The 23694-nt window shown below is 38.5% G+C and overlaps 1 protein-coding gene across 1 annotated transcript in view; it reads left to right on the top strand.

The window, feature by feature from the left end:
• Positions 1-23694, top strand: part of JAG2 (jagged canonical Notch ligand 2) — a 70785-nt gene that overhangs the window by 27254 nt on the left and 19837 nt on the right. Inside the window, exons 4-11 of the mRNA XM_027674136.1 lie at positions 6528-6782; positions 7738-7798; positions 18523-18653; positions 19036-19155; positions 21227-21340; positions 22183-22296; positions 22835-22948; positions 23469-23515. Coding sequence (XP_027529937.1) covers positions 6528-6782; positions 7738-7798; positions 18523-18653; positions 19036-19155; positions 21227-21340; positions 22183-22296; positions 22835-22948; positions 23469-23515 — 956 coding nt within the window. The remainder of the gene's footprint in view (positions 1-6527; positions 6783-7737; positions 7799-18522; positions 18654-19035; positions 19156-21226; positions 21341-22182; positions 22297-22834; positions 22949-23468; positions 23516-23694) is intronic.

Genomic DNA, 23694 nt, shown 5'->3' with positions numbered 1-23694 from the left:
TTTTTGTGTTCTAAATCATGGTATGATTGCATCTCTGTTTCTCCTCAAGTACAAGTACCTTGTATTTTCACTCTGTAAATGTTAATGTTCAGTATCAGCAGAGCTATTAATCTGAAAGAAAAGCAAGATTATGGTATAAAAACTTGAAAATCGTAAAGGGTGCTGGTTGCTGTATTGTTGCTAAAGGAGGACTCCAGCTTGAACCTGCTCTTTGGTAATGGTTTACAAATCCATCTTAAAATAATCAGTGCTTCTGGCTACAAGTCTTAAGTGAACCTCAGACTTGCATTGTGGTTATTGGTGGACTATTTTGTTTTGTTTGGGATCAGTGTAGAGGAAGATCAATGTTTGGACGTTAAGATAGCAAAGGGATTATGTCTCAAATCATCAGTTTCAAATTATCAATTGCATCCTCCCCTGCTTCCTTGACCATTCTTATCAAAATGCATCAAGCATAAAAACTGGCCAAAGCTGAATTAATATTAAGGCTATGTTAGAGTTTCAAGGTCCTTTTTCTTGAAGATGGGGATCAGTCTCACTTGAATTTTCCTAACTGAGAGATTTTTCTATCATGCTGTATCTCCAGTGGTAGACAAAGTAATGATGAGTTTGTAATTTGTTCCTGAACCCTTCTTCTGTTAGAATTAAACTTTTGTTGTGTTTAACAACTTCTTCAAACTTTATTGGCCACGTTTTCTTTAAATCTCTGATATTTATGCAGCTGCAACTCTTCAGCTGAGTTTGTCCACATCCTTCTTGAATGGCACTTCCCAAAGCTGGATGTAGTATTCAAAATGAGATCTTGTATGCTGAGCAGAGTAGACTTGAATCATGAATAAGTTTAGATATCCTACAAAGCAACAGATTGGAGGAATCCTCTTGAATGCTTTGCTCAAAAAGTACTACATTAAGCTAATTCCTTTACTTACTTTCCAGCTCGGGAATAATTTACCTAGGGACAACTAATACAGCAAATATTCGAGTGAAATTCCGTAGTTCTAGGTGGCAGATGAACTCATGAGATGGTGTAGGAGTGGGTGAACATGAAGAACCTACCCTGTAAGTCATCTATATGCATTTAAGTGCTGTATTTTGTTTATTAGAAAGCTTCTTGATAAGTAAGGGTCCATAACTTTGCATATTTCTTAGGATTTGCAGAATCCTCTTACAAACTTGTAGCTTTAAACCCCCAGTATTTCTTTTAAATACATTTGATAAGAGGACGATTGCTTCAGGCCTGTGTTAAGTCTTTGTTGTGCTTTTTAGTTTAACATGCTCTAACAAATCTCTTTATTTGCATTCATGTCACACTTCTTTTTTTTGTGAACTTGAGGCCAACAGGATATAGAGTGCCTTCTGGAGGCCCAGTGTGCCATCTCCTTAATTTAAGTTTCTGTGAACTGCAGGAGTCTGTATAGATGTCAGATTACGGTTTAGCTCTCATGAGAAACTGCTAATGGAAAGTGAACTTCCCTTTAATTTAGGCTACCAAAGAGGTACTGCTAAGTCGTACTGCATCTGAAACTAGAAGGCTTGTCATGTCAGTTTGGGAAGACTTTCTTGGCCTGTAGTTTTGCAGAATACTATCTAAGTGCTTGTCTTGGTTAAATGTTTCTGTAATCTATTTACCAATTCATGACAGATCTATTGCTTTGCCATGCTGCAATTTACACTTGTATGTAAGATTCCTATGAAGAATTCCTTGTTGTTGAAGGGTTTTTTTGGGGGGGGAGGGAGTTTGATCTTTGCAGTGAGTCCTCCACTAGGTTTTGCCTTGTGAATCCGTCAACATGCAAAGATGCTTCACTTGTATTTTTACAAGGACAGCTGAACTGCCACATAGGGGCAGATCAGTAAAAATTCACGTGTAAGGGAGTAGGACAGGGAATATGGCAACTTCTCCAGAAAAAAGACAAACTGTATCTGCATCCTGGAGGGGTGAAGTGAGTATCTGTGGAAAGCTTAGCTCCCTATCAATCCTGAACACTGAGCTGATCTGTGGATCAGGTTACATGTATCTTCTGTTGCTACTGTAAGAAAGATTAATCAAAGTAATTGCCAGAGTCTGTTTATAAGCTGATTAATTAGTTCCAGAGTCAGGTTTTGCTTTCCTTTAATGAGGATGAGTAAGGCTGAAAGTTAAATGTAGATTCTGTGTTTCAGCTTGGACTCTCAAGTGGGTAACAAACAAAACAGCCCCAAAACTCCATCCAAAACAAAACAACTCCCCTACAAAATAAAAATGAAACAACAAAAACAAACAACAAAACCCAAACCAAACAACAAGCAAACAAAAGAAACCCTAAAATCTAGAAAGTGGGGTTTCTAGTGAACAACTTGAAGGTTCTAGAACACTTGTCATTCTTCCCTCCCTCTGTGCCCTGGTATCCTGTGTTCTTCCTTGCACTCATCGAAAGCAAGGCAAGGGGGCTCAGAGCAGATCTGTGAAGTACCATCTCAAGAACAAGTCTACCAGGGCAAACGTTTCCCCTGTACTTACCTCAAACTATGAACTCTTAAGAGGGTCTTTCAGACCCGGATTCCTGACCTATTCCTGTGTTTTCCTCCTCCTCTGTGCCCCAGGGTTGGCCCAGAGGTAAGCTTGTGGCGGTGTAGTTGTTGCCACTTGTTTGCTTTGGAAGGAGGGGGAAGAGGGGGAGAGGAAACTGGCTTAGATACTAAGTCACTGTAAAGGGCCTGCTCGCTGTCATCTGTCACTGCAACTCCTGCTGCTTTCCAGGTAAGTCATTTGACTTGGCAAACTTCGAGCTGTGTAGCAGAGATCTGACCCAGCCATGCCATTACAAAGCAAGCTGGCATCCTCACATGTGAAGTAACTTTCCATTTGACTACAAGTCCGCTGCAGTGATGCAGTGGTTGCTTTCCTATTTCCCATTAAATCTGTAGAAGACTAATCTGTCCTTATGGCATTTTGAAAACAGCTGAAGAGGATGTGCTTCCTGAAAAGGGCACCTCCTGTTCCTTTGGAAGTGAACGTCATGTGGTACCGTGTGTGTGTTTCCTTGCAAACAGGTACCAGCATCACCTTCTGCATGGCCCTATGAGGGGCTGGTTGGGAATGTCTGACCTCTGCTAAAAGTTAGGGTGTTGATGAGCAGTGTTCTTGTTTGTGCATTGTGGCTCCCGATTACACGGTTAAATACTCTTCAGATAAGACTTTCTCTTCCAAAAATCAGATGCTCTGGGAACATTAATTAAAGAACTACCTTTTAGCCATCATCTCCTTTTGTGCAAACATCTGTACTACTATCTGCTTTTCTAGACAGGCTCGTAAAAAGCTTCTTAATAATCAAGGAAAAGAAACCTAATTGCTTGTTGGGGGGGTGAAAGTTTGAGTAATGAATGCTATTTTTTTGACCAATAACCGGACAAATTCAGTCATACAGCCCATTGCCTTTACTGAGAACTAAAAGAAATGAGTCCCTAAGGTGAACTTCCATGGCAAAGCCAGATGCAGGGAGCAAACTTGTCTCATCAAAACAGTTAGGTGAGAGAGACTGGAATAGCTTCAGAAGCACTTTGGTATTGTGGGGGAGGAAGGAGGCACCCTGACAAACACGTTCCTCCCTGTGATTACAGATCTCTTTGGAAGATGCACCTTCTAGTTGGGATCAGTTTTAAATTAGAAGTAAAGCAGAATTCTAATACTCTGGTACTTGAGAATTAAGTGTTAGAAACTAAATGGCTTGGAGCTGATTTTCTGATGCCTTCTGTAGTTCAAGGTAAATTATTTGGCTTGCTTATTTAGGCTGTTAAGCCCTACGTGTGCTGATATAAGCTTGAGGAAGAACTCTTAAGACTCTGAATACATTCTTTTTCAGAGGAGCTTGTGAAGATAAAGTTTGAGTGTTCAAAAAAAAAAGCACTCTTGGGTTATTTCCCCTGTTCTCAACCCTCGGTATCAAGAGGTCTGTTCTGCATAGGTATATTTGCAGTAGCTGTAATGCTTGTTCCAGTTGTTTAACTGGGTCTGATGAATCTCCATTAGCCTGAAGATGCCTGATAAGGTTTTTATTGTATAAGCCACTGCTTTAATCTCAGGACCTGTTCTTCAGTCCATCTGATGCACTTTGAGGAAACACTTTTATAGCAGTGGCTGCTGCAGCTGTTTTTAAGGAGCCACTGTTGCTTTTAGCTGAAAAGTAGATCTGTAGTGCATATTTACTATTTGTTCAAATTTCCTTGACCATCCAGTGGTTTAGCATATTTTCCTTTATAGTTTTTCAGATCAATAGTCATTAGAGAAGAATAAGATTATATAAAATGATGTTGAAATCTGCCTAGGGAAGTGGTGGAGCCACCATCCCTGGAGGGATTTAAAAGATGTGTAGATGTGACTCTTGTGGACATGGTTTAGTGGTGACCTTGGCAGTGCTGGGTTAATGGTTGGACTCAATGACCTTAAAGGTCTTTTCCAACCTAAACAGTTCTATGATTCTATCTAATCAAGAATCTTTTAGTGGTGACTGGTACCATAAATATTCTGTTAAGTCAAAAATAAAATGCAGGCAGCCTTTTCAGTCTTGCAGGTTTCTTGTCCACTCTGATACCTCTGTCATCCACGTACTGCTGGATGCCAGAGGAGTTAGTGTATAGGAATGAGAGAGTTAAAGAGCAGGGGTAGACATCAGTGTGTCTCAGCTAGCCAAGAAATGTTTTATGCAGACTAGTCCAGGCAAGCATAACTTGTAGCCTATACGTGGCAATACCACTTTTAATATTAAAGTAGAGAGATACTATGAGTTCTTAATAACTGGAGTACTTTCAATGCTTAATTAAAAAGGTTGGGTTTATTTTAAGTTCAGTATTGTTTAATGTTAAGAAGAAACATTTTTATAGAAACAAGCTTGAAAAAAGATATCAAGAGAACAAAATGCTTTGCAGACCTGGCTACTTCTGTAGCTTTCCTTTTTCTTTGATGTTGGAGTGACTGAAAATTGTCATTTGAGTCCTTTCACATGCTGAGGGGAAAATACTGCTTTGGTAAGAGAAGACAGGATACTTCTATGCTGTCAATAACTTTCTAGTTGAGAAACAGTCACTCCTTTGATTTTGTTTTCTAAACAGTTTAGGTTAATGAATTCTAGAAAGTAAGTAGGTAAAATACATTTGCTGAAAGTGGTAGGGTAATATTGCTTGCTACCAGCTTGGTATGTTTTATATTATTAATAATTTGAACTTTAGGCTTTCTCTTACTACCATTTCAACCTCTTGCTGTGTGCAAGTTTTTGGTTCTTCATTTCTTTTAACAGGCATTTTAAATAAACTTTATTTAAACAAAATGGATGCTGAAGCTCTTAGCTGGCATTATTATAGTGATTTCATAAATAGGTGTGAAATTAATGTGTACAAGTGAAGCTTCTGTACCTTCTTCTTGTCCTTAACTAGTGTTTGGTGTTGCAGTTGCAGCTTGCAGTCATCTAGAAAAACTCTTGCAGTAGAATGGTACCAGATTTGAATAGTGAAACCATTAGAAAACTCTTGTCCCTGGGGTTACTCACTGTCTGCCCTTACCCCTTACTGTGCTTTGCTTATTCTCAAGATTTGCTGAAGACATTGTATAATTTCATTTTAGTGACTATAATTGTGTCTCTTCTCCTGGTATTGAAGCTTCTATACCAAGAATTACATGGATAAAAGTGAAAATACGTTGTGTTGGCAGTTTCCACAACCTTATATCCTAGAATCCTCTTGTCCCCTGTTATAGATAATACTTTGTGCACATTTGGTCTCATTTAATGGATCCTGGCAGTAGGAGTGCTGCTGCTTTCCATGGCAGGATGCTTACAAACTGTGTTGCAACAGAGATCATAGTTATCAGTAGTTTCACTGGGGATAAGGATAAGCTGGATACAGAGTTGAGAATGGCCCTTGGCAATCCTGGGTTCACTTCTTTATTTCTTCTCAAAATGTGAAATATTAGCTGCACAGTGTTCTCTGAAATGCTTCTTAAAGATGTTTTGCTTTTATTGTAGAGAGAATGATAAAATGCACCAAACCAGTTTATGTACAATAATGCAGGGCCACCAGAGCATTTACTATTGCTCAGTAACTTCACAGCATATTGAATATATTGTGTTTTGTTTTATATTTAAAATTAAACTCACACCGGAGGAGTTTAATATCTCAGCTACTAGATTATGCAGATTTTGCAATTTTATAAGAACAAAAAGGAGGCAAGAAGAGCCTCAAATCAAGATAAAGCTGCTAGTTGTCAGCGTGTGGGTGTGGTATGTTTGGCTGCCTTGAAAAATAAGCTATTTCCTATGGATTATGTTCCAAGGTTTTTTAATATTTCCTTTGGGACACTTTTTTAAATTGGCCTTCCTGTAATGAACTTTGCAAGGCAAAGGAAAATTCAGTTACACAGTAGATCTTTATCATCTTAACATTTTCTTCACTAGGTTTTATCTTAACCAGTTGAATACTTTCGATGGGATTCCATATGTTCTTGTGTGCTATTGAACTTACCACCTGTTGAATTTACCTTTTTTTTTAAATAAAAGGTGAAGACTTGTTAATAGAGCGAGTGGCACATGCTGGCATGATCAACCCAGAAGATCGATGGAAGACACTACAAATCAATGGTCCTGTTGCCCATTTTGAAGTACAAATAAGGGTGAAGTGTGATGAAAATTACTACAGTGCCCTGTGCAATAAGTTCTGCGGCCCCCGAGATGACTTTGTTGGTCACTACACGTGCGATCAAAATGGAAACAAAGCTTGCATGGAAGGTTGGATGGGCGAAGAATGTAAACAAGGTAATATGTTTCCTTTGTTTTAGTTTAGATTTGTTTTAGGTTATAATAAACTGCAGTAGGTACTTCTGTGGTATCAGATACCACTATCTGTGGTATCCTACAACATATTAATTTTAGCACATACAGACTTCGTCTTTTAAATACAAATCTTTGAAATAAAATGTCCTCTGTGAAAAGTGTGCAGAGCACAGTGTTGCTTCTGGTGTGTTCTGTGGGCACTTAAACAGATTTAGGATTCAAAACAGTGAAACATCTTTTTACGTATTACATTCATTCAGTGGTAGTGTTCCTTCAAAGCAAAATGTATTACATCCCCTAACGTAAGATTTTATTGAAGTGATATCATGAGTAATACTGTAGACTTTAATCCTGGAGAAATGCCCTGGTTTTGCAAATGAAAAATTTTAAGTGTATAGTGTGCAAAGCTGAAAGTTTTTTGATAGCTCTTAATGTGAACAGAAATTCAAGTGTAGTCATCTCTTTTAATGTACCACTCAATCAAATCTCTTTGCCTTTTGTCTTCAGTAAGTAATTAGCACTAAAATTATTTGATATACTCTTCTGCTGAGGGCTTCTTTGTTTCACTTTCTGTTCCTTTTCAGTAAAAAGCTTGTTAATGATGGGGAGGGTCATTTTTAGGGCTTACTCAAGGTGTGTATCATTTGAAGTTTGGGGGTTCCAGCGTAACACCAGGTTTTAAAAATAACTTTATTTGAGAAATGTTTCAGTGCTGACACTCTTGCTGCAAACCTTTTTGGTGGTAATGGAGTTGAGTTTTGTGAAATAGCTAGCTAGAACAGCAACAGCTATTGGAACATGGCAAAAGACAGTCTGCTTTGCACAAACAACAGGCAGGCTAAATGACAGAAGCCATAGCTGAACAGCTCCAGATTGCTGCTGCACTAATGGACACCTGGCTGCCCAGACTGATGCCTAAATCTTTTTGTGTTTACAGCTGTATGTAAACAAGGATGTAATTTGCTCCATGGGGGTTGCAGTGTACCTGGGGAATGCAAGTAAGTCTGCATGCTTGAGTATCTTCTGTTTAGGAGTACTGATCTCTAGTGTTTTCTGTGTATGTTGCTACCTTTAAAAAGTTTACATTAAAATGGGAAAATTCTATGCAAGCACATGGATGGAAAGAGATCTGAAGTAGATGTCTCATGTGTAAGAATTGCTTATACTTTATACTGTTTTGTGATGCTCTTCTATTTTTCGCACATATAAGGCTGAACAGATTTGCTTCATGTAATTCAGAACTATGCCTTTTTCAAATGAGAAAAATATTTTGGTTTATTATATTCAAAATCCGTAGGAGTTTTGATCTCTATGTACTACTTGTTCCTCTCAAATAAAATGGGCAGCTTGTTCTTTGGACTGTTACGATCAGGGGATGCTCACAGTCTTAGAACACTCAAGATATATTTTGGTCACCAGACTTTGTTCCAAGAAAAAAAGGATTTTGCTAGTAATGGAGATACAGTAGCAAGCCCAATCTAAAATTTCTACCCCAGGTAAACTTTTTTGGTCCCTGAATATGAGAGAACAGTCTGAAATGTTCCCTTTAACTTCATGATGCAACTTCAGTAGATTTTGATAGCAAGGGCAGTTGATTGTTTTCCTGTGAAGGTTCAGGCATTCAACATAGTAGGTCAAGGGGAAATGAGTGTTATTTTTACACTGGCTGTTGAAGAAACGGGACAGGTCTACTTGCAAGTTTGGGATTCTGTGTAAGTTCTTGAGTTTTATTTGTGGTCAGAGTGGAATGCATCACTGTGAGAGTAGATTTATGCAGTGGTTTCTTAGTAAGCTGCGTTGAACCTGCTTGATTGGAATGATGTGAAACTGAACTGGCTGCCAGAACCCCTGGGAGCTGACAAATACCACTTATGGCAAGCTGTGACAGTTTAAGGCAATTTTGCTTCATCCTTCCACTACTAATTACTGCAACCGTCGCAGAAGTGGCAGAAATAGGATGCAGAGAATTTAGTTTAACTGGGCTTAGAGCTAAGCTGGGGTTGAGGTGTCAGTTTGTGAGCTGTGGTAGGTGACATGGAGACAAGTCCCATCCTGCTGCAGAACCTGAAGCTTCTGTCAGTGGGGCATGGCAGATAACAAAGTAAGCCTTAAATCATTGCACCACAGAGTGGTTTCTTACTGCCCTGAAACTTCCATCAGATGCAGCTGACTTGTTGAAGCTTTGGTGTGTTGTAACTTTCAGATCTGACTGAAAACTGTAAATTTGAAATTTGCAGCGCTTTGCTGTGTGTGTAGTTTCACTTCTCAAGAGCTATAAAATATCCCTTAAAAGATTTTTTTTCAAGGCAGATATTTAAACAGTGGCTTTTTAATCTTTCCATATCACTATATATTTTCCTTGTGATTTCAAATATTGTGTGCCCCTACTGCTGTTGGTGATTTTTTTAGGTTACAAGTAGAGATTGTGGTTGAGAGCTGGACCAGTGTCACTTCTGCCTGAGGAAGAAGCACTCCTTCCCCTGAGCCTTCCAGGAACACATTTTTCCCCTTGAGAACCTACTTTAATGAATTTTGGTTCATGTAAGGGTTTCTGGAGTCCTCTAGGTTTCAAAAGAACATCCTAGGAGCCTGTGAATATTTGCTGTTTGAATGCAAGAAGTCTTTTGACTAAAGGTGTAAAAGGAACAGGTTTAAGCAAACAGAAAGCAGTACCTTTTTTTGTTGTGTTCTTTTTATGGGGGGTAGGGGAGTGAGAGGGATTGGTGCAGTTTCCTTTTTAACTTACAGCTGGTATCACAGAGAAATGAATCTGAAGGCAGAAGCTGGAGAGGAGGAGAAGGGTTTAAATAAGGGAATACAAAACCTTTCAAGATGGGGGGCTATGTTTCCTTTTTTTATGCCTGTCAATATATAGTCTTACACAAGCAGAGCCTTTCCTTGCAACCTGTTGCTGATGTGAAGAAGCATCTAGTATTGAACCCAGGTGTTCCCTTGCTAAACTAAGCTCACAAAAATAACGCTGAGTCTATTTAAGGCCTCTGTCCAGATATCTCACTATTTGTGAGGTGGATTCTGTCATCTGAAAGTACTGAGAGAAGGAAAAATGGATTGTATGCCTTGTTTTTTAGTGCCTGTATGCTGAAGTGATATACCTGTGATCAGCAAGTTTGAGAACAGCAGCCACTCTGCAAAACTGCAGAAAGTTCTCAGCTACGTCTTGAATAGTGATTTGGTAGCCTGAGTGTGTTCACGCAGCTGTCTTTAACTTTTAATCTGTAATAGTTATTAGACTATATTAGAAATGTTGCTTTTAACAGAAATGGATAGTACTTTCTGTAGAAAAATGATGCTGAACTAAAAATAAACAAGGCTTACAGATATGACCTTTATCTTCAGCAGTACAAAGGAAGCTGTTATTTAAAAGAAACTGCTATGTTTGGTGCTATTGAATTTTAATCTAGATTGCTTCATCCTGCTTTTTGGACAGTTGCCACTGTCATTTTAACAGGTGAAAACAATGTCCTTTTTTAATTCAGAAAGAAAATAAAAATGTGAGAAAAATATGGGTGTGAGATGCATGGAAATCTACTGCTGCCAATAGCTACTTGATTGCCAGAATTTACAGTGGTGTTTTTAAATAGAAGAGTTGGAAAACGGTTTCCTTCTTCAACTTGCATGAGCATGCAGGTAAATTAAGCACTGTGTCTCTAAGGCTTCAGCCTCGCTCTCATTGAAAGGATCTACCCTCCATTCTTTATGTTCCAATGTAATATGGAGCTGTTCTTGGATTAAAAGGTATAATGAAACCAGATCTTAGAAATAACTAAATGACCTCAGGCTGTTAATAAAGGATGTGCCATTAGTTCTAGTTGTACATCATCTGTCGGGCAAGTTCATGTGCCCATTGTTTTGAGAAATTTAGTGTTGAAATATTTTTCCATTTCTTTTGTTGAGTTTTCATCAAAGTGGAAAAAAACATAGGGATGTCCTAATGTAGGAAATGATTTTATGGTATGGCTGGGTCTAGGCAATAGTTTTTTGTGGAGGCAATTGTGGAGGCAATTCAGAAAAAAAAAATAATTTCTGAATAATGAGGAAAAAAATACATCCTTGAGGAAAGCAAAAGCAACTTAGCTGAGTCTTGCAAGAATGGGAAATTGCCAGATTCTTAAAATAAAAAGAAAACAAACCAATCTTTATCCATAGTGGATAAAGAAAGTCAATAAACATTGGTCTGCAGTGGCAGACCAGATGCTCTTGTTTATTGACTTCACCAGGCCAAAGTAGTAGGAAGGATTATCAAAGAAGTAACATTGCTGAACCATGATGTTGGTGCTTTTTGTATGTTTTTACATCACTCAGAGTACTTTGTTAAATTCCATTAAGCTGTCTAGAGGAGAATGAAGTTTCATCTAATGGCTCATATCTGGCTTAGGTTCAACTGCCTTATGCAATTAGCAAAGTTGAATATAGAGAAACCACAAGTGACAGTCTCCTTCCTCGATTAAAACTGCTGACCTGACTATGTTTGGTACCACTCATAAACTGTCACTAGGCTTAACAGCTTAATCTTTCACTTCCTTGTTATCCAGAGTGGTATGGCTTTGGTTGAGGTCCAAATATACCTCATATCTGGCCTACATTGTCATATTCCTGCCAGGATGATGGTATTTTCAGAAGTCTTTTGACTTTTCCTGTTGCCTTTGAATGTTTAAATTTCTCATCTAAAGCAAAATAAAAGGAGTCAAATCCTTAACACTACTCAGGTTGTGTTCAGCTTCTGGAGCTATGGTAGGACCTGGGAAATGCCAGTCTTACTTCATACAACTCTGATACAAAATTTCTTTAGAATGTGTAGACTAACTGAAATGAATTAGAAATGGGATCATTAGAGCTGTAATGTGAATTTTGTGCAAGGTGAACAAAGCAAGCGTACTTGTAACAAAACTTGTAAATTGAGGTTTATGTGCTTTCAACTGACTTATTCTAGAATTAATTTTGAACTATATGTGACAAAAGATTTGTTTAATGTTGTCAGTGTGTTTTTTGTTTTTGTTTAATCATATACTTTTTTTTTTTGTCCCATTGAAACAGATTTCTCAAACTTTCTGTCCAGTGCTGTGCCTTCTGTAGTCCTTGTGTTCCACTTCTGCCCCTGCTCACAAAGCTGACTTTGTGTGTCCAGCAGAGTCTGCAAGGGCTCTAGCCCATCTCCCTAGTGATGGGAGAACTTTAGGGGCCAGAACTTGCTCAACTATTATTCATGTTGAGCAAGTACTGAGTACTTTCTTTGCAGAGATGCAGGCTCAAAAGCTTGAGTTGCAAAATGAGCTCGCAACTACCTGGAATACTGGGAGTGTAATAGTCTTCTAGAGATTCTTTGTTAAATCTTAGACTTGCATAGTCTTCTTGTCTTTTTCAATAGGAGGCCTACCAATAACATTGATATCTCATTTGTGTTTTTATGGCAGTTGGGTGGATAACATGGTTAACATCAGCATTGGGGAACTCTGCCTAAACTTCAAAAAAAAACCCCAACAAAGCAAACAAACAAACAAAACAATAAAAAAAGGGCACCTGGAGTCTTGTAAACTCATCCTTATGCTCAAGGTGATCCAGCGAGGCTTCTCAGAACAGGTTGTTATTGAAAGACTGTAGAGGACTAACAAAAGGTCACAAAGAGCTGAGAAAAAGGAAATGCTATTCCTGCTTCTAAAAGTGTGTGGGGGGAAGTAAGAGGTGGGGAGCTTCCACAGTTGTTCCAGAATGGAATTATGAGAAATCTCATAAACTGCTCTGAGCAGTAAACTAGAAACAGTCTTATTTGAGCAGTGTGCTAGCTGCTTTGGCATCTGACCACTTCAGTTCCTGCAATATTGGACTGCCTATGGTCCCTAAAGAGCTTAAGGCTGTTGTTTTGGCCCTGCAGGAATGCACTTGGTACCCATACATCATCTCCTGTCACCTCTTTGGTGTAAGGTATTGCATCACAGCTTTGGGTTTCGAAGATCTTGTGAAATTATTACAATTACTATGCCTTTCATCATATTTAGCATTCTTCCCTGTTGTTAGAGCCAGTATGCTTTTATTATTGTTTTTTATGGCCTAGTGGTAAGCCTTTTGGGAATGTTGGCAAGTATTTCACAAGTAGACACATTAAGTTACACAAAGAGTCCCATGTTTTGTTTCTTTATTGGTCAATGAACTGAGGCACACTCTGCTTTCACTTGCTTGGATGGTTAGTGGGTAGGAACGCATAGAACGTATCCTGAAGGTGGGTGCTGCTTCCAGGAGAGCGTGAGCAGGTGTACAGGAAATAAAAACATGTAGTGCTTTAACTTGTGTCTATCACAGTGTAGGTAGTGCAGCTGAACTAGAACAGTAGATCAAAGCAGCCTCGAGAACCCACTATCTATACTCAAAACACTTCAGGTTTTTAAATTTTAGAGTAGCTCTAGTCTGTTCTTGTGGACTGAGTGCCTGTTTGCAGGTTGAACACATTAGGTGTTCTCCTGGCATACATTGTCATACGTTACCTTAGTTTAGCCTAAAAGGAATCCAATTCCTTTGTTCCAAAACAGCTCTGTGAGGTGAACCAATGCACCATCAACGGGAATGATCAGGCGGTTCACTTAAACAGCATGTTGCTGGTGTGAACTAATGCAAATACAGGCACACCCTTAGAGCCACTTACTGTAAGTTAACTGAGCGGTGTTCTGGCTAAAAAATTTTGAACCATCCCCTCTATCAACTCATTGTCAAAACTCTGAATAGTATTGGGGAGAGACTGTTAGCTTTCAATAACTTCCTTTATTAGAGGAGAAAAAAGCTTGTAGGGAAGGGTTTGTATCTTTTGGTGTGATAAGAGTGCTGGGGGTGAGAGGAAAAGATAACAAGCTTTCAGGTAATTAAATTATTTGAGTTCGTTAATGAGCATATTTTCCTTTCCTATTCACAAAATTGTCTTGCCTATTTTGAAGGTAAGAAAGTAGACAAAGTGTTTCTGTTAGTGAATGAGTACTGTACTACCTATTAGCATTGAAGGATCTAACCAGCTAGACAATATTGCTGCCTGCTATGCAACAAGTAATCTCTTAAAAGTTTAAACAGACTTTCTTATAGTTATTTTAAGTAAATAACTAATATAAAGCTATTGTTCTGGCCTATGCAACACCATCCTGTTCACGTCATTAGAAAATTTAGTGGTTTTCTATTTAAGAGGGTTATTTCTCCCCCACCCCTGAATGATGCATTTTGCTTCTGCTCTTAATGTCACTGTTCTGCTTCGTTTTCCTGTGTTGAGTGTTTTGGCCCCAGCTTCCACTTGAAACATGATTGGGAGAAGCTCCCTCCAAAAAATATGCTTAAAAAAATATGTGTAAATATGTCATAATTATCTTCACTTCAGCCTTTGTAGAAAGTGCAATATACTAGTAAAGTATAACCTGTGGCATTTAAAGGCTTATATCACGTTGCCTTCATCCTCCCTGAGATTTTTTAAATTTATTTTTAGGTCCCATATTCTGACCTAGATTGCAGAAATAGTTTTGACTTTATTCACGTTAGTGGTTTAGGTGTATTTATGCATGAAGTGCTGACAAAGATCTGCAGATAGGTGTAGAACAGAATTTATTTAGGTATCCTCTTGTTCTTTTCTATTAAAAGCTTTTTTTTTTTTTAAGGTTAACTAGGTGTGGTTGGATGAGATGTGTGAGATGAAGTTTGTCAGCTGACCTTTCTGCACAGAAGGTTCAGGACTCTCAAATAATCAGAAGTGATTAAACCAGGAAAATAAACCATGTATGAAGATAGTACAAAACATCTGAGTTAGGATGCTCTCAATGGTCAACTTTAACTTTTTTTTTTTTTGTGTTAGCAGATAGGTATCCTCCTTTGGGATAAGGATGAGTTAATCATGCAAGGTGCTGAGGAACCATGGTTTACAGACCATCAGGATCTCTTTACTGTTCCACATCACTTCCATAACTGCCATTGTAGAATTTATCATAAAATGGAGTCTGGACAAAACTTCCAGGGTCATCAAGTCTCACCTCCTTGCCCAAGGAGGTCTAGTTAGACCAGGTTGCTCAGGGCCTTTTCCTCCCAGTAATGTATCTTGTTACATACAGCAGCACTGGATCTTGTTCCATCTGATTTGGAAATGCTCAATTTCAACCTGACTTTCACTAAATAATTATAACACAAACATCCTCAAAGGAAAGCAAAGACCACTGTCAACTTTTTCCTTAATTATAACTGTTTCAGAAGAAGGTAGGGAAAGCATAGTTCTGTAGAAAAATCTGTTCTTTTGGACTTGATGAGTTTAGCTCTTTAATGGCCCTGGGGAAAAAAAAAAAAGGCAAATCTTCTATTTCTTTTCCCTTTCCCCACTTCCTCCTGCTCCTGCCTCTGAGGACATATGTACCTTTGAACTGTGTGTAGTGATGAGTGCTTCTGTAGGTTTCCCTAATGCTGAATTTACTACTTTGAACACGCTGAGTTTTACTGGAGAAAGTCTTTTTTCCTTATCCTGGAATTTAGCTGTTTGAAGCCCCATTGTTGTATTATAGCCAAGTATACACTGAGCTGAATTACTGTGGCTTTATCTACTTGTCAATGACAACAGTATTTTTTCTGCACAGTTGGAGGTTTGTTTTTTTTAATCTGAAGACTGAAATGTTATCCAGAACTTTTGCTAATGTTAACTCCTGCCACCTCCCCTTCCTCCAGGCTTTTATTTGAATTTTCATTTTCTTTTGCCACCAGCCTCTCATCTAAGGAAAATGGAAGCTGTGAAGTGTGCCTGTAGAACTACCAGGTCTCTTCTGCAAGTTCTTTGTTTCAAGATAACTAGCAATTGTTCTTCTCTCCCTATTATACTGTGTTAATTCTGACCCAAAGGGATGCTTTGGTCTGGGAGCAGATGCCTGTACTTCAACCTCCCGTCAGGAAGTTACTAAACTGTAACAATCTATTTATGGTAGCTTCTTTGTACTGCTAATAACCCAGCAAAGGCTAAGATTAAGCCAGGCCTGATTTTTGTTTTGCATGTGCTGGGTTGTAAAGACACATTAGAGCTGATGAAGTCAGCAGAGGGGAAGGACAAAGGAAGTAGAATCTTGATTCCAATAAGAATTTTCTTTGTCCGTTGAACAATGAGAATCCTTATGGATTCTCTATATTTGGCTTTCTTATTTAGTCAGATATGAAAAATTTAGAACTGCAATTTAGTTGATTCTTGACTGGTGGGGGGTGCAGGGAAGAAGTAACTTTAGCCCACTATTAGCTGCACTAGCAGTTTCCCTTTGGCTTTTACACAAGTGGTTGGTACTTGAAAAGGAACTCTGGTTTGGTTTTTTTCTTTTCTAGATGTTGCTTTTGTGTCTGTACCTTTTGGACTTCTTATAGTGGCTCATTAACCTTTTTCATTGTTGTGTTTTGGCTTGATATTTTTCTCATAAATGACAACGTGCCCGTTTCTGAATTGGTTTCTCTTTATTGATCACATCTTGCTCTCAGGGTGAGCCAAAATCCATGCAAACATTATCTTTTTAGAAGGAAGTGGAATTAATGCTGCTCTAGCACCTGCTAATATAGGATGCGACCAGACTTCCTGTTCAAGAGGAAATCCTAATTTACTCTTCCTTGTAAACTGAGGGCTGATCAGCTTACCACATAGTAACCTTTTGACTTGTAAACAGTGTGTTCCTTTGGACTGCTTTTAGCCTCTAGAAATTATTTCCCTCAGGCTTGGTGGTAACTTTAACAGTAAACTTTGACTGTGTTGAATATCATGAAAAAGCAGCAACTTTTTTTTTTTCTGAATTAATTTTAATGCCATCAAGCACACCTACAAACTCAAGTAGGTGCTTAAGATGCCTTCAAGTTCTAGAAGGTGTCAGTATTTTTCCTTGTACTCTTAAGTACTAGTGCAGTGTTTTAACAAAGAAACTTGTTATCCATTGGCTATGGAGAACAAATTGAGTTATTGTGATTATTTGCTTTGTGATGCAGACTTTCAGCTCTTGAAAATTCTTGTTGTATGTGGGTGGGGAGTTGGCTCTGGCTAGGATAGTCATGGTGAATCACTGGCAGTAGTGCCAGGTTTGGCATAGATGAAGATTTGGGTTGAAGCCAGTAAAGTGCTTTTTTTATTGTTTATTACCAGCCTCTGAAAAGATTTTTCTGTCCTTGAGGAGGAAGGAAGAGATCAAATTTAGCGGGAGCAGTATTTGTTTCCTCTTACTGCTAATACAGCGAAAGAAAACTGCATCTAAAATACATGTGTTCTCCAGGCTTCTGACAGCCTTGCTCAGATGAGCAGTTGAGGCCTCTGGGCTGGGAACACAGCTGAGGTTCTCCTCAGGGATCCCACAGCTGTGAGGTTCTCAATGAGGAGCAGGTACTGGGACTAAGAGCTCAAAGTAGTTCTAGAACTTTATATGAAAAAAATGGTCTTGCAAAGATCTGTACCTAGATTCTTTCTGCCGATGTAAATAGTAGAAATTTAAATACTATGTTGCCAGCACAACTTGTTCTGTTGCTCTGGGGATTGATCCAGCTCACTGAAATAGTGGAAGGGGATTGAATCATAAGGAACCAAGACTCCTCATCTCCTCCTCGTCTTTTCTCACTGCACCCCAAAGACCTAATTTATTTTCTGTTCTTGTATACTGTTCAAAACATGTGGATAATAGAATGGTAGTGTTAAATCTAAAAAATGTACAGTTACATTTCTAATGCTTTTCTTCCCCTAGGCATTAGGGCTGCAGTGGCATGCATGTGCCCAACTCCCATTCAGTGTGTTTTTATGCATCTCTTTGTGCTAGTATGTCTCTTAAATTCTGTATAAGAAATACTCTTTAACAGGCAGAACACTTCATTTGTTGGCTCAAAAGAGCAAGCTTACTATTTCTTGTTACTTAAAATGTGTGAAATATACATTAAGAAAAAACATTAGCTTATGCCCTTTTCTTTTTTGTTGTTTTTTTTTCTTGTAAGTTCAGACTTTAACACTTTTCTGTAGCCTAAACAGTTGCTTCTGTTACAGATTAACATAAAGATACTGGTCTCTGAAGAAATCTTGGGGGGAAAAAATTCAACTCTAAACCAAACGAATTATTAATAGCTTTTGTTCCTGTTCTCGCTCTTCCTTTCTTCAAAGAGTACTTTTTCCATAGTGTCAGTAGAGAACACTGAGACTATAACAGAGTAAATCTGTAAGAAGGGTTCTCTCGAGAAATTAGGCCTTGAGAAAATTGGCAAGACTGCTGCCTCTCTGGCTGCCCTGGTCCTTTAAGGCTGTAGCACTCTAGAGCAAAGTAGCTATTATCTTGAAATATCTCTTCATAGAAAAACACTATGGTGCTCAGTGCAGTAAGCCAGCAGCCTCCTTTTGAAAAGCAATTTCAACTTTTTTTTTATATCAATCACAATTTTTATCCTAGTGTGAGATGATTATGTGAAGATGGGACTTCTTGTGAAAGAACAGCTAATTCATGTACAGTTCTCATAACACATGGTGCTTGGTGGTGTTTGTTGCCAGAGTATGTAATACATTTGAGCAGGGTGAGTTCCAGTAAGGATGTTCAAGAAGACTAGTATGTCCCTTCTAAACAGGATAAATAAAGTTTTGTTATCTGTTGCACATTGAGCAGTTGACCTTGTTCTTGATAATGGTAAGTGTAGTGTTCTAAATACATGTACTGCTGATAATTAAGCATCATGTTGCTAACTTTTAACATGTGAACTTACATCTTAGGTGTCATTATGGTTGGCAAGGACAGTTCTGTGATGAGTGTGTCCGCTACCCAGGCTGTGCTCATGGGAGCTGTAATGAACCATGGCAGTGTAATTGTGAAACCAACTGGGGTGGCCTGCTCTGTAACAAAGGTACTTAACATTAATGTACAGGAAAAATAAGTTTAAGTTGCATGATTAACTGATAACTCAATTAACCCCTTTTTTTTCTGCTAGTGTGCAACTACCTGAGTGTTTCTGTGCCTTAATTCTTTTATGACAGATGGTGCCTAAGCATCATAAGTATAAGAAGTTTAAGACAAAAGGCTTGAATGGTCCTGACTCTTCTAACTCGTGCAGTTGTCTCTTGTTCATTCTTCCTTGTTCTGTGGATAGTTACCAGATGACAGGCTAGCTCATGGAATACGGGGATGATGTGGGTGAATGGTGTTCAAGAAAGGCATCTGTGTCCCTGACCAGGGATTGAAATGGTGAGATTTGTGTTCCCTGTTCATTGACACTTTTCTCTGTCCAGATCTGAATTACTGTGGAAATCACCATCCCTGCCTGAACGGTGGAACCTGTATGAACACTGAGCCGGATGAATATCGCTGTGCCTGCCCAGATGGCTACTCTGGAAAGAACTGCGAAATTGGTACTTGTGGATATTGCATCTATCTTTGGAAATCTGAAACTGCCTTAGGCATTCTTGTAGGCTCAGTGGGGATATGCCAGCTCTATCTCTCCTATCTAGTGCCTTATGCTGGCTCTTAAAAAAAAATCACTGAAGACAACAGAAATGCTGCAGCAGTTTCCTTTGGATTTAGATAAGACTGGGAATATTTCTTCCCTTAGAGTTCTTCACTTCCTTAATCCTCACATGCAATTGGGCTGTGGTCTCATGGAAATAGGTTACATATGCACCTTTCCCTGTTACCTTTTTCCCCACTACCCGTTTTCTTGTCTGCTGGCTTGCTGACAAACATGCATTTTATGCAAGCTGGGGTCTAAGGAAGGTGGCAGTGATGGACATTGTAGTTTTAACCGTGATGTGGGGTTTTGACCCAATTTTTAGGTGGCTGAATGTGTTGACTATCCTTTTTAATCAACTGAAACTTAAATCTTTTAATATGGGACTTCTAATACTTTTGGATTAATAATGCAGATGTTGAGTACTATGGAAATGTGCTCAAACCCTCTTACAAAGTCACCTTGAGCAGTCTGAACAAAAAGCATTTTCCATGTTCCCATTGCCAAAATGGAGGAAAGCATTTAAACCACATTTGTGATGAAGTATGGCTTTGTGACTTGAGTCTAACAGATCTGTGTCTTTCCAACATGAAAAACTGCTTCCTGTCTCAACCACACTACAAAGATAACATGTTGCTTTTTTCTATTTGTTTGTGTGTGTTACACAAAGACCAAAATGTTCATATTCTGGGGACAATTTTGGTATTTGCAGACTTTTCATGATTATTCTCACTTTGGAGGTAAATGGACAAGCATGCAGTTTTCTAGTTTTTTCCTATTTTACATTAAAGATTTGATGTTGAAGAAAAATTAGAGCTTTTGATTTAAGTTTTTCACATGTAGTATTCAGTTGGGTTTCTCTGTCATGAGGGATTGTTAAATCCTTTATTTAAAATGTGATATTCCCAGTCTTCTCACAATGAATTTTGCTATTCCTTGATAGTTAAAAGTTCAGATGGAAAGTATCCATTTTTTTCTCTCACTTAACTGCTTGGCCTTAAGTTGACTAAAGTATTACAGAAGGTTTTCAGAGTTAATCAGGATGTAGATCTTTGAACTTCCATAAAGTGCTGTTGTATTAAAGATACTATCAAAACTTGAATTTTGCTTCTACTGGTAGATTATGATGCAAAGTTTAGGCTAAAGTGGATGAAATCTTGTCTTAGCTTGCCCTGAAAGCTGTGGGGAAGCATCTTGGCTCTTCAGGTGAGGAGGCAGTGAAAAAGGAGCCATGCAATTGTTCAGAGCTATTGTGATTATTAACAGTAGGTTGGTGTATGAGCTGCTTTAGGTACTAGTACCAAGGGTCATAGACAATGTAAATTCAGTTTTCAAAATGGATAACATCCCTGAAAGAAAGATTCCAACCGAGAAGGGAAGACACCCAGAGTGATGGCATAGAGCTTCTCCCTCCTCAACCTGATTCTTGCTTAGTGCAGCTTCTGCCAGTGTTACACCCTACATGGAGTGTCAACGAGCAGCACTGCCCAGAATTGCCAGCACCTCTGTTCTTTGCTGTTTCCAAGGAACAGTATTAGAATGAAGCTAAACAGAACTTTGATACTTAAACTACTGCTACTGTTCAGACCTCTGAACACAGCATATCTGTTTTGTCTCACTGAAGTTAAAAGAAGTGCTGGAGCACTCTGGAGGTGGAAGTGTATGGCTGGAAGCAGAATGTTAATGGGGAACTTCTCTGGTTTGTGGGATATTGAAATAGTGACCTGTCTGTATTTAGGCTTTGTAGTTATTAGATAGGAAGGATGATGCACCTTCAGCAAAATCCTGCTTTAGTTTTCTGCTGGGAATGTTAACTCTCTGCAGCTGGGAGAGGGAGGCTCCAATCTCATGTACTGGCACCACTCCACTGCCCTTGCTCTTGGTCACTTTTAATCAATGCAATTTTTAACCACAAGTTCTCCTTCCTTGGGTACTGGAAGAGTATTTAGCAAGAATGTCTTTCTCTCTCTTCCCAGCGGAGCATGCTTGTGTATCTAATCCCTGTGCTAATGGTGGAATTTGTCACGAAATCTCGTCAGGCTTCAAGTGTCACTGCCCATCGGGGTGGAGTGGACCAACATGTGCTATTGGTGGGTATGCATTTACTGGTGACTAACCTGTTAGGATGGAAGGGCTGATGCAGCTAACTTGGTAACATCATGCTCTGTGGGTATGGAATTTGGTGGTAGTCTTTTACTTTACCTGTCTTTTTAACAACTAAGCATTGGTGGACTGAAAAGAGGAGTGGTACTATGCAGCCAGCAGCACTGATTTGATGCAGTTGGGATCTAAAGGTTATCAAAAGCATAGTTGGACCATACCCAAAGAAATGCCCTGTTGGCAAAGCTTGTTTGACAATTCCTGACTCCTTAAATAGTCTAAAGGAAAATACAGAATGGTTTCATCTTAAGAAATATAAATCTGAGGATGAAGGGTTCTCCCCTTTCTTAAATAGTTGAAGAGTAGATTTGTGCACTTAAATACTTAAATGTCTGGATTGGAAGACAGGGAAGTGGTTGAAATATATTGTGGATCTCTGTAACTGGTTTTCCTGTGATTTGGAATACAGGTGGCTTATCCATTTTTAAATGGCAACAGTTCCCAAAAAAAACCAAAAAAGGCCCAACCAACCACAAAACCAAAACTGGCTAAACTTATGTCATGATCTAGGAATGTGACTTTCAATGAATGTGTGAATTGTTGGCAGATTAACTGAATCTTCTTGCTGTTTGCAAATAGAAATTTTCAGAATTCCCCTCTCCCCATCTTAGATGTGAGAAAAGCCCAAGTAAAAGTTAGGTTTGAAATGTTGATTTGTTCCTAAGCTTGTTTGTTTGTACGTTCTCCCCCTTCATCTGAAAATAACTTTAAACCAAACCCTGTTAAGCCAAGCCGTAAGCCATGTAATGGAAGGCACACTTTGACTTTACAGATATTGATGAATGTGCCTCTAACCCCTGTGCTCAAGGAGGGACCTGCATTGATGGTGTTAATGCATTTGAGTGCGTATGTCCACAACAGTGGATTGGAGCAACTTGTCAGCTTGGTAAGCCTTCCAAAGTTTTGATGACCACTGGAGATTGTTCCTAAGTGGTGAATAACAGTGTGTGTTTCTGGCATGATGTTTATTGATGAAAACGTGGAACTGTTGTGTTGTTATTGTTATTTTAACTCCTCTTTAGTAGGTCTTAAAGCCAGAAGTTTCAGGTGAATCTAACTATTTGAGCCCCAACTTAAGCTTACTTATAATGCCCCATAACTTTTCTGTTGTAAAATGCAGCATTGGTGATGGTTCTTCATGGTGGCAGAAGAGTGACTTAAGCTTATGGGGGCAAGAAAGGATTTGCCCTGACTAACATATTATCTTTTTGAGTTTTGGGAAAGGGAAGAGTAAGATAACATGCATGTGCTGCTATAGGCAAGTGTGCATTAAAAACCTGTGGTATATAAATGGTTTTAGTGCCCTACCAATGTATAATATGAGCTGCTGATGCTTGGACTGCATGAACACTTTGCTTGGTGCTGTGGTAATCTGTTTCTGGGTTTGTTCTTTATTCTATTCTTTATTTTCTCTTCTTTCACAGATGCTAATGAGTGTGAGGGGAAACCCTGTGTTAATGCTTACTCTTGCAAAAATCTCATTGGTGGATATTACTGTGACTGCATTCCAGGATGGACAGGAGTAAATTGTCATATCAGTTAGTATTTCTTTAGTATGTATGATGACAGTAGGATGTTTTGTTCCTTAAAAAAGATTTTTCTGATAAGTAATTGTGCACATACTTGTACAAGAAGAAATATGTTGTCAGGATTTTTTGAATTTTTAGCAATGAAAATTGAAAATACTGTTTGAAAATTTATTTTAAAAGTTAATAGGTATTAAAATAAGCTCAGATATATACACTCTTCATTCCTATTTCTGAATGATGTCATGTACTGATTCAATTTAAAATATTTTTATGCTAAAATGTTAGATACAAAATTTTTTTATATTTGACTCATTTTTAGTATGTTGTAACAGAAATATAGAATGTAAGTTTTTATTAGATATTTCTAAAAATGAGAATCTCTCAAGATATCAAGCATCCTTGCTTTCTGTTGAAACATATAGAAAAGTCCTTTCTGAAAATCATTTGTTCTCCCTTTTTGTACCAAACCTATACTTTACGGCTTAGTCTTCCAGTATAAATTCTAACACTTTGCATATTTTATCTGTAGATATTAATGACTGTCATGGACAATGTCAGCATGGAGGGACTTGTAAGGTAACTCTTGCTTATTACATTCCATATTGAAAATTAATCTTTTACTGCCTAGCTATGAATTCTGTAGTTTGGATTTACAAGTTGTTTAAATGAGGTTAAATATTAAAGGCGTAATATTACACTTGCAGACTCTTGCACTCGTTTCACAAAATAACTTTATGTGGTGCTACCACTGTTCC

This window comes from Neopelma chrysocephalum, unplaced genomic scaffold (genome assembly GCF_003984885.1).
Source record: "Neopelma chrysocephalum unplaced genomic scaffold, ASM398488v2 Primary Assembly neopelma1_24, whole genome shotgun sequence".
Lineage (NCBI taxonomy): Eukaryota > Metazoa > Chordata > Aves > Passeriformes > Pipridae > Neopelma > Neopelma chrysocephalum.
Note: the sequence above shows the minus strand (reverse complement) of the source record. Positions and strands in the feature narration are given on the sequence as shown.